Here is an 11672-nt window from a genome sequence, read left to right as displayed (position 1 = left end):
AGGTGGTCATAATAATCTGGCCACTCAGTGTGTATATATATATATATATAAAATATATATCTATACATAGACACACGCACACAATGCAGAGACATTTCTACTCTCCATCTCCATTCACACACAGGCGTTTGTAAATCAGCGCGTTTTATGTGGAAACGCTAAATTTTTTATAGATGCGTGGTTTTTCCCCCCGCGTTGCGTGTTTCTGCGCATGTGTACTGATGTGAAGGTGTAAATAAGCCCCATAGGAATGCATTGCTTTTTTTGTGTTTTGCGCATAAAAACGCCTAGGTGTGATCAGGGACTCACTGACCTCTAATGCTGGGGCCCCCATTTTAGCCTCCAAACAGTCTTATGGACAGTGAAGTAGCCCTTTTTTTAAAAAAATGGGCAAGCAAGAAAGAATTAGAATTTTCTATTACTATTAGGTGTCACGACAGTGCATCTAGATAATTTCTAACTTGAATAAAAGACTTCAAACATATTGGACAATTTTACTTGACGGGTTATCCTAACTTTTGTGTCTTTTGTTTTACATTCCAGATTTTAGTGTGTGGACTGTTAGGTGCATATTTATAAGCAAGGGAGTCTTCAAGGTTAAAGGTTGACATACTGTCATACTTGCCCTGACATACTTCAGGGCAAAGTAACAGTCTCTGGAAGGTCCAACCCCTCACCCAGATACCCTGTGCATTCCCTGTGCTCTGTTTCCTTATTGGAACCCCACTTTGTCTAAGTTTCATATTGGATGACTTTGGGGCATACGCAGGTTTGATGACAAACATATAGTGACTGGCTGCTAAGGCACAAGCACTGAATCCTAGGAGGAAATCACACGCTCCCCCAGTATTTTGCAAGAGTTGCAGATGAGCAACAGAGCTGGGGGACATCCCAGCAAAGGTACTAGTGAGACCAGGGTGGGGTGGGTTGAGCTTTCAAGATTTGTTAGCTTTTTCTCCTTCATATCACTGCTTTTCTTCATGTTTGAGAATTTCAGCATAATTGGGCCATGCAGGTCTCTAGATCTGGATTAGGTGACTAGAGGTCTGTTTGACCAGAAGGGAGGAGCACAGAGTGCCCGTGAACATATAACCTTAAAAGATGTTATACCTGCAAACACACACAAAAGTAGACACAACTTCCTTGCAGCGTGAGAGCTTCACAAAAAATGAACAAATATCTTTGCAATATTGTCATGGAAAAACACAAAGAAAACGGTATCCGATAGTACCTACCGCCGGCTTGGAAATGTTAGAAAGCTGCGCTTCCAGTGCTTTCGTTTCTTCATCTTTTTCTATAATTGAAACAAATACAATCATTTACCAACAGGTTTCTGTGTGGGCTTCATCCACATAAAAGCTAAAATTGATGGTCTGTGAAATATATTCAATGTAATTATTTAATTGCCAAAAAGTAATAATAATCCCCCCCCCCAAAAAAAACCCCACACATTTGAATTTATATGCAAATAAACTTAATAAAGCTAGCTTTATATTGCATCAATGATTGCATGATCACATACAGCTCTGACTGCTGGGTGCAATACAAATCTCTCTTTAAAAGGTGCCCATACACCTGCCTATTATCGTACGATAATCGCGGGTGATCCCGCGATCGTAAATAATTGGCAGGTGTATGGGCAGCGTGCGACGGCATCTACTGTACGCTCACACGGCTTTCGTCTTCCTAGCATGCTCGAAAACCCGCCGAAAATGGTAAGATTTTCGGCGGGTTGGTAGCGTGCTCGGAAGACAAATGCCGGATGGGCCGGTGTGCGCAAGCGCACACTGCCCACTCAGCACTGCAATCATCAGCAATCCCACCCCTCAGCGGGGAGGGCTTGCGATGATCGCAAGTACGATCTGCCCGTCCAACATGGGCAGATCGTACGAAATTTTAATGACCTTACAACCATCGCACAACGAAAGTCGTGCGATGGTTGTAAGGTGTATGGCCAGCTTTAACCTGGGCTGGACAAATTCCAGGACTCAGGCAGCCAATGTTCCTTAAAATTACAGACGGTGCCCAAGTTTTGAGGTTTTCTCTACTGGCTGTCAATAGAGATGGCTCCTGAAGTCCATATTATATTACCATTTTGCTGGTAAGAGCAAGCCAAGTCAGAGGACAGGTAAGTATAACTTTATTTTCCTCCCTAGACCAAAACAAGCAGTTAACCCTTTTAATGCAAGGGGTAATACAAATTTTACCCGCGTTCTTCTTTAATAATAGTTTTAACCTCAAGGTTCAAGTTTACAATCACAAATTATTCACAAATAGTTTTGCACTCAAAATTCCTAAACATACATATAACAAAAGGCAAAATAAGGAATTTTAAACATACCAGTTTGTCATTTGTTGTAAAAAAACACTGAAAGACTTCATCATTTCAGATTATTTTACCAGCATCTCATATGGCTCCTTTTTGTGCTAGGGATCAAGTTGAAATGCTCGATTGTCACCACCATAAAGCTAGCAATATGTTAAAGAAGCACTCTGGTAAAATATAAAAAAACGTACCCTTGCAGTGGGGCTACCCCCACACTGCAAGGGTTAAATGCTCATTTTGTCAAGGGGACTCCAATTAGGCAGTTTTACACACCAGATCCTCTGTCCCATGGAGGTCAGTACTCACCTTTCCCCACCTCCACTCCATCTAAGGAATGTTCCTCGGCGTACTCACATCTATTGCAGGCCAGTGGACCTGCACAAGGCATGATGGCGTTAGTGGCCCTTAGACCGCCGGTGCCCAGGGAAGAAGAGGCTAAGGGGACCGGTCTAGCAGCCTGGAGGGAGTTGGTAAGATCAGGTGAGTAATACCGCTATATTTGAGCCCCCTAGACAAAACAAGCACTTAACCTCTGCAGTGAGAGGGTAGCCCCACTGCATGTGTAAATTGCTTTATATTCCCCGAGTTCTTCTTTAAGAAGCAACAATCCAGACAAAAATCTTTACATTCAAAATACTTTAATAAAAAACCTGAAAAAAAAGCTCCAGTGACTAAGTGTTAGGAAGGATTGCGTAAATCAAACCAGCGGGTAAGCAAGCAAGTAAGCATATGTTAAAGGAGAACTATGAGGCGAGTGCTTCTCACTCACCTCATAGTTCAGCCGACCTGTGACAATGAGACTGTCACAGGTCGGCTCAGTAGATCTGGAGGTGAGCGACCATATACCGGCGTTCGCTCACCTCTAGATCCTGTCACGGCTCTCTGCCGTGACAGGGGAGGGGCTGGATTCCCCCCTCCGATCCGCCAGCGCTGACTGGGGAGGGGGCGGGTACAGCTGGCTCTGCCTCTAGATAGGCAGAGCCAGCTGTCACTCACGCAGCTGGGCGGATCTCGACATCGCTGTAGCTCGCGGTATACTGAGCTTAGGGTAACGGGAGGACGCTAGTTTGTGTCCTCCCGTTACCCTAAGGAGAACTATGGGGAAAAGCCCTGACCCCATAGTTCTCCTTTAAAGATGAGGCTGATTTTTTACAGGAATGGAAAGGACAATCCAGTTGTAGTGATGTCATGGGATATTTCATACGTTTACACCTCGATTAGAAATGCAGATGGGATTAAAGCAGATATCTCTCATCTCCTCTAGTGGTTTATACAACAAATGACAAACCGGTTTGTTTAAAACATTGTTTTGGTTGATTATAAATAAAATGTGTCCATAAGCTCTAATGTAGCCACTTCTCAGGGACATTTATAAATGACTTTGAACATTAATTTTCATTATCTAATGTAGCATTCTCCGACCACTCCATGTGATGGCTCTACAAAGATGATGGGTTTGTTATCTGAAGAGTCAACACTGAATCCATATCGGCATTCAATCACCACCTCAACACAAGAGTGGAGTCAATTAAATGTAATACTGTGTATGACACACAACGTGTGATATTTCTGGATTTTCTAGTTGTTCTCAAATAGCGTTTTCTGTCCGATGACATTTATATGAAACTAATTGACCAAAATCAACTTCTGTAATATAGCGGGTTTAAGATATGAAAATCTATTGAAGGCATTTCTATTTTTCTCACAGCTCTGCTATAGATAATTCCCAAACTGGTCTTTATTTGACAACTATGGATATTGTATCAGAGTTCCTGCTTGGCAGGACTGTTCTACAACAATACACCACGAATGTCTTCCTTGAGGTGACACTACTTGTTACTTATAAGCCTGATGCTGTTCTGTACTTTGTTACATTGTTGCCTAAAAGAAAATACACACATGAATGCACTGTAGCGGTCTCTACCTTATTTAATCTATGAGAAGAATTTGCTTACTATGAACCACCATGACAATCTCAATGTATCTGTATGGTGGCTGAATGATCGAACTGGTCATCTGTTTTAAGAACCCACGGGTTTAGAAAATGTTCAATTTGCTAGGCTGCAGCACTGAGTGAAGAGAACACTTTACTGAGGTACTGACCTTTAGGCAGTAATGAAGAGGTTGTCTGACATGCACTGAACAACATATGTGAAACTTGGGTGAAAGTACATGTCACATACAGTGTTCAGAATTTGCTCAGGAAAGCTAAAAGTGCTCACATATGTAATAGTATAATTGTGCAATTCATGTGGTTATGGTTGGACTGGGAAGTTAAAAGGTACGCTTTCACTTCTCCAGACAACCCCCGGCTGACTGTTCTCAGGGAAGTATGGATTTGCTTGGCAGACTTTTTCCTGATCCCCTTAGGTAAGCCAACTCTTTCTTAAAGTGACACTAAACTCAGGCGTTAAACCCTAAAAATGAATTCAAATCCCTTAACTATTAACAAAAAATGATCGTATTTGTGTATCACTCGGCTGTAGATCCTCAAATCATCTCTGAATTGGTGCTGACACTGTCCTTCCTTCTGGAGGGTAACTACTTTTGCCAAAAGTGACACTAAACTCAGAGGAGTTAAAACTTAAAAATTAATTAAAATAACTTAAAACAAAAGGATCTTATTTGTGTATCACTCGGCTGTAGATCCTCAAATCATCTCTGAATTCATGGTGACACTGTCCTTCCTTCTGGAGGGTAACTACTTTTGTTCCCCATGGCCCCTGTGTGTGTTGTAAAGTAGCCCCCGCTTCAAGTGTCCTCACATGATGGACTATAATCTCAATACAAATTAGTAAACTAAACATGAGATTGTAGTCCATCACGGGAGTGAGCTTGGAGCGTTGGCTACTTTACAACACACACAGGGACCATGGGGAACAAAAGTAGCCACCCTCCAGAAGGAAGGACAGTGTCGGCACCAATTCAGAGATGATTTGAGGATCTACAGCCGAGTGATAGACAAATAAGATCCTTTTGTTTTAAGTTATTTAAATTCATTTTAAGTTTTAACTCCTGAGTTTAGTGTCACTTTAAGAAATGTCTTTCATGCCTGCACATCCCACACAGTCATCTTATGTTTAGGGGCAGCTATAGGCAGTGAGAGACATATAACAGACTTCAAACCAGAGTACAACAGAGGGTCACTGTGGAGGGGGAGCTTTAGTAGGTAGAGGTAAGTTAACAGATGGGCACCAGATGTTTACAGGCAGGATCCTCCTAAACAATCTTGTCTCAAATTGTATTGCAACTGTAATGTCTTCCTTATATTGTAAAGTGCAGTGCAAACTGTTGGCCATATAAAAGTATTGTATAATATTGTATAATAATAATAATAAAAGGATCAACAGGGATGCCGGGAGAATGTGTAGACTGCAGATTTGTAAAGACTGATTATTTCAGAAAGATACAAGACATTAACATTTATTTTAATATCCCACATTTACATCTGTTTAAAAATACACAGAATTAAAAATATGAATCTCTTTAAAGTTGTGGCAATGCATTAACTCTAAACCATCCTTTGCATAGTTTTTTACGGGCACAATTACCTGGCGGTTCTGCTTCTACCTGGGCCGATGTCTTCCCTTTCTGCTTGTTCTTGGACTGTCCTGTGTTTAGAGATGGACTGTTTTGCCCTTTGATTACGCCATTGGATTCGTTGACCGGAGAAGTGCTTTTCTTGGGTGAATATGGGGGGCTGTTGAGTTTGTCTTTCTGTGCACCATGTCTGTCTTTTAGCTTCTTCTGCAGTCGTTCATGTATTTTATTAGACCTCTCATCTCTGAGACTGGACCTCCCATGTGATAGTGGATCTGGGGACATTAAATACGAGTTCAGAAATGACTGAGAAATGAATCAATATACATCTACAATATTCAACAAACTATAAAAAACACAAACATATTATATTAATTCTATTTATAAAGTTTAAAGGCACAATTCCATAGTTAAAAATACATTTAGAGGAATCTTCCAACAGCATTGTAAATGTATGCTGATGTCTTAGGGATGCGTTTGTCTCTTTTTTCAGCTATATGGCCATATTGCAAAAGGAAAGTAAAATAATATATTTCAGTATTACAAATTTGCAGACAAATGTTCATGCCGTCTCATGCGCTCCCCAATAAACCCACCAAAGCTCTTGCCCAGCAATTCTTAGAGTAGACACAAAAGACTGATTTCAGCTTTAAACACATTTCAAATATGTATACCAACTCAACTGTTAAAATGACTGCAGGAATTCTGAAGGAAAAAAACAAGGAAATTAAAGGGTGGATTCCATGTTTCCCTGCTTCTAGAATTCACTGAAGAACATCATTTAATCTGAGCAGTAAGTAAATCATCTTAATTGGCAAATCTAGACAGGGATATTTAAGTTACCAACAGACTTTAGTGATCTGGCTACCACACAGAATTCCTGACATTAGATCATGGTGATTTTGTTTGCGGTTCACACATTCAATGATCCTACACTGTATACCCTGCCCAAGATTACCAAAAACCCAGTTAGAACACCGAGTCAACCTGAATGCATCTTTGTGCCTTTTGCCTCTTTCGTTGATAAGATTTTATCCTCTTTGGTTTAAAGCATTCAAAGATATGTTAAAGATATGTCTAATTTTATTTTTAGAGGAATGGAAAGGACAATCCAGTTGTTGTGATGTCATTGGACATGCAGAAGGAGCTAAAGCAGGGAAAACGTATATTGCTGGATCAAACAATCATCCTCTGATAGTTACCTATAGAATAAATAAAGACTGGAGCAGAGTGTGACATCCATGCACAGAACATGGTAATAGAACAGAACAAGAAACTAGGATGACATTTCTACAGCTGAATTTCTATACTGACCCAAACAGCTATCAGAGGATTGACACCACTGTGATCCACCCAAAACCTTATTGTTTGGGTTGGATTTATTAAAATATATACAGGTATGTGTACATAAAAAATTATTAGGATAGTAACTATTGGTGTAAACACCTGAATGCGACTTGGTATTGGCATCCTGCAGTACTCTATATATGAGCTTAGACTATAAGAGGGAGAAACAGCCTCCGGAGCCAATCAGGTGTGCTGCAGTGCTTCAGTGCTTGTAAGGAACGGCTGGAGGGGAGAGCTGCGCGATACTGAAATGGGGTAATCAGTCTGCTGCTTCTTCCTTACTGCCCAATCACATGCTGGGGGCACAGACAAAACCTACTTGTATTACTCAACCACTGTAGAGAAAAATAAGGTCTCCAGGCTGGCTGTGCTGTAAATCTAAGGACTGGATGGACAGAAGCTCTCATATACAGCCTCAAGCCACAACCTCCGCGCTTATGGCGACCACTAGAGATCCCAAAGGGCATCTTCATTAGCTTACGTTTACACTGGGAAGGGCAGCTGTGCTGACACACTTAGGGAAATGCTTCTCTCATCAGTTTGTTCAGTTAAGATTTGAACATGAAAGAGAGAAGCTGATTGGTTGTCATGCACAGCTGCTCCAGATTTTGTCTGCTCCAGTTTTGATAAATTCCCCTCAGTATGTTTTTATTTATTTTGCAGTTCAGCATTAATAGATTCTTCCTCTTCATCTACTTGTAAGCCATATTTAGTTGTTCAGGTCACAGCAGTCCTAGTTGGCTGTCAATATCATTACTTCAGGATGTAATCTTGTACACAACCTTAACAGTAAAATATTAAATATAATGAAGACCAATAAAATAAATAAAGAAGCTAGTAACAAAATTTGATCATAAAATGTAGCTGAAAAGGTATTCATGGATTGTTCAAGTCCTTGGTATTGTAAAAGTAAAACACGAAGTTACAACATTTTTGTCTTCTTTTATTTTGCAAAAATTGTTACAAAGTTCAATCCATTAGTTCAAAGCAATGGTAACAGTTCTGGGTCATCATCATCAAACCTTCCTCAAGCCATCATGCAAATATTCTACAAAGTAACAAGTGTTCCCCTTTACAAATAGCCACTACCTGGAAAGGATACTATAATTATATATTAACCCTTAGTGTGCCTCTAAAGTCCATTCATCACTTGTTGCAAAGTCGCAAACAGGATGACATTTGAAGATGTGCCCGTAATCAAAATAAAAAATTCAGAGGAAGCACAGCACTGGAAGGGATCAGTTTGGCAGGTAAGTCTGTCATAGTGGGCTAATATACGGTGCTTACTAACACATTACGGCTAAAAGCTCTATACCCCCCCCATTTTAAAATACTCTACCTCAACTTTAAGTTAGTCAGGTTTTTATTCATGTTCTAGCTGGAGAGAGTTTCTAAACAGGACCAAAAACGCTTGGGTGGGAACAGTTTCTAATCCATGTCTGTGTTTTTATTGTTTTCTGGGCCCCTCTTAAGCAGATTCCCCCTAGAAACCTAGTGTGTAACAAGTACTGGAAAGGGGGAAATCTCTCCAGCAAACACAGTGATGCAAAAACTGACACAGGTATTAACCCCGTTTACTTCTCTCCAAAAAAAAAGGCTTGTTGTGTACATAGCAGTGTGGTGTTCAATGAACATATTCTTGTGTCGATGTGTAGTTGGTCCCCATAAACCCCCAAACATAGCTTTTATAATAAAACAAAGTAGACAGAGTACTTACCCAAATCTCCATATACCTGTGTGGGGTGATACTGAGGCGTGTATTGAGAGGCAATATCTCCTCCACTGACCGGTGAGTAAATGTGACGAGGAGGAGGCGGCATCATAGCTGGAAGGGGAATAAAGCCTTGCAGTGGAGGTCGATGTATAACTGCATGACCACTTGTGTGGAATTCTGGGGGCTGAGGAACAACTACAACTCTCCGCACACCATTGTCTTCAATCACCTACAAAGAGTACAAAAATGGAGAATGTGAGCTGAACCTGGCTTACCCACCAACCTCTGTCCAGATGGGTGAACATCTGAATTCATTTCTTGTGCAATAAATGTTTATTGATATTAAAAAGAATATAAGAGAGCATAATACAATGACAGTGCATTAACCAACAGGGAGAATTTGAAAAATGTACTATTGCTTATTCTAATTCTGTAGAATATTGGAGTTATAATGTTTGGCTCTCGGCTCTAGACTTGTCCCGGAAGCCACTGATGGACGTTGCCTATTCTGACACAGAGGCCACATACTGTCCACTAATCTGCCCTCAGGCTGAGTTCTCTAATCCACTGCAGACTTACCATATAGAACTATCCACATGGTAAATGGGGAGTGCACTTCGGAAGCCTGTGCTGTTTAACTTCCTCAACCTTTGATTGATGTATATCGCATTCAGACTTGAGAATTTTAGGCCCCTTTCACACGGGCTGATCAGGAGGGAATCTGTGCACGGATCCCCTCCTTATCGAGAGGTATGGATCGGATGTCACCGCTGTGCATTCGGTGTCCATCCAGTTTTTCCCTCTTTATTGTGATGGAGGAAAAGACTGAAATGACCAGACCCCATGTCAGTCTGGGGAATGGTATGAGAATGGGGAATGAGATGGAAAGGGACATGTGTTTACCCTCGATCCAGCATCAGGATCAGGTCTGGCAAATTAGGTCTCTGATCCGTTTGTTTTTCCGGACTTGGCTGGAGTCGGGGGTAACCGGAATTCTGTCGGTTTACACACAGCTAGCCCTAGACTAGCATTGGGTATCTGACAGGCAAAGTTAATGTTAGTGCACAAAACACAATATTATACCAATTTTTCTGTAAAATATAAAAGATGAGGTTATGCTGAGTAAATACCCAACATGGCAGAGGTAAAAATTGTGTGCACCCATGAAACGGTACCCCAAATTGTCCATAGACGACATTTTATAAGCCTGTAAAGGTCATCAGTTTAAAGTTATCCATTAATATTTGTACTAGAATTCTTGCTCTCATTCTGGCACACTTGGCAACACCCAACATGTGCAGCGGAATCGTTATTTTCATATGAAGGCACACCGGATGTGTTATTATTAGTGTGTTAGCAGGGGCAGGGAACTTTAAAAAAATGTTTGGGTATTTTTACATTTATTTTACTTTATTATTTTTTTACTTAAAGGAGAACTATAGGGGAGAGTGAATTACACTCATCCTCATAGTTAAAGCAGAAGTGCGACAATGAAACTGTCACACGTCGGCTCTATTGATCGGGAAGTGAGTGAAAACACACAGCCGCTCGCTCACTTCCCGATCATTTCCCTGCAGAGGGCGGTGAACATCAGTCACCGCTCCCCACAGGGATTCCCCCCTCCCCGATCCTCCAACACTGACTGGAGGGATGGATGGGGGAAAGGGCGGACATAACTGGCTTTGCCTCTAGATAGGCAGGGCCTGCTGTCAATCAGTCCGCTGGGTGGATCTCGACAGTATTGTTGGGATCCACCCCGGCTGCGGCACTCTCAGCATATACACTAAGTGGCCAGATTATTATGACAACCCCATCAGTACTTCGTTGGGCCGCCTCGTGACTCCACGAGATGACTTTGTTGGGCCGCCTCGTGACTCCACGAGATGTTGAAAGGTGATGCGAGGAATCTGACACTGCACTGTTGCCCTTCTGTTGTCTTGTACCAGTTTTGCCACTCTCCGTTCTGCCCTAACATTGACTAGTCGCTGACGGCCACAATTCGCACGTTCAGACCCAGATTTTCGGCTGACAGTCCAGTCTTTAAGCACTTTAACAACAGCTGCTCTTGAACATTTAACGAATTCTGCTGTTTTGCCGATACTCGCTCCATGGCTCCGAGCGCCAACAATCATCCCATGTTCAAAAGCTGTTAAATCGCGTTGTTTACCCGTATCTTCAGAAAAAAATCACTTCTACAGTCGTGGTAAACAACCTGCTTCCCTATTTATGATGGTCTGGCCCTCTAGCGACTTCAGCGCAAAATTATAGCTAATTTGCCTACAAACGTCAGGTGGTCATAATAATCTGGCCACTCAGTGTAGCTGGCAATATCCCGCTATATACTGAGCTTTGGGTTATGGGAGGATGTTAGTATATGTCTTCCCATGACCTTAAAGAGAATTAGGGGGGGGGGGAAAAAAAGGTTACCTCATAGTCCTCTTTTAAATGTATTGCCATCACATAGAAGGGCTCACAAGCCCCTCTTTCAGACCCCTAATATCACCTTTGCACTTCAAAGAAGCTGATCATGCATAGATCAGGCTTGAATATTTTCTTCCCTGGCTTCTCTAGCTTGTTGATTGACAGCTGAAAAGCCAGAAGGGCTGCAATCCTCAGGGAAAAGAATGTGAAATCAAGTACCTCTGGCACTTCTAATTATAAAAATAATTAAGGTTTAATGTCACTTTAATTTCCAAAACATTGTAGAAAAAAACTGTCATCCCTATGGAGTGTCTACTTGGCAAA

At 41.5% G+C, this 11672-nt stretch overlaps 1 protein-coding gene across 3 annotated transcripts in view; it reads right to left on the bottom strand.

The window, feature by feature from the left end:
- Positions 1 to 11672, bottom strand: part of FNDC3A (fibronectin type III domain containing 3A) — a 185162-nt gene that overhangs the window by 51854 nt on the left and 121636 nt on the right. For all 3 annotated transcript variants that reach the window (XM_018560141.1, XM_018560142.1, XM_018560143.1), the window contains 3 exons: positions 8931 to 9156; positions 5878 to 6141; positions 1236 to 1294 (listed from right to left, as the gene is read on the bottom strand). In XM_018560141.1, the coding sequence (XP_018415643.1) occupies positions 1236 to 1294; positions 5878 to 6141; positions 8931 to 9156 (549 nt within the window). The remainder of the gene's footprint in view (positions 1 to 1235; positions 1295 to 5877; positions 6142 to 8930; positions 9157 to 11672) is intronic.

This window comes from Nanorana parkeri, unplaced genomic scaffold (genome assembly GCF_000935625.1).
Source record: "Nanorana parkeri isolate BGI_ZX_2015 unplaced genomic scaffold, ASM93562v1 scaffold434, whole genome shotgun sequence".
Classification (NCBI taxonomy): Eukaryota; Metazoa; Chordata; class Amphibia; order Anura; family Dicroglossidae; genus Nanorana; species Nanorana parkeri.
This window is presented reverse-complemented; position numbering and strand designations above follow the sequence as displayed.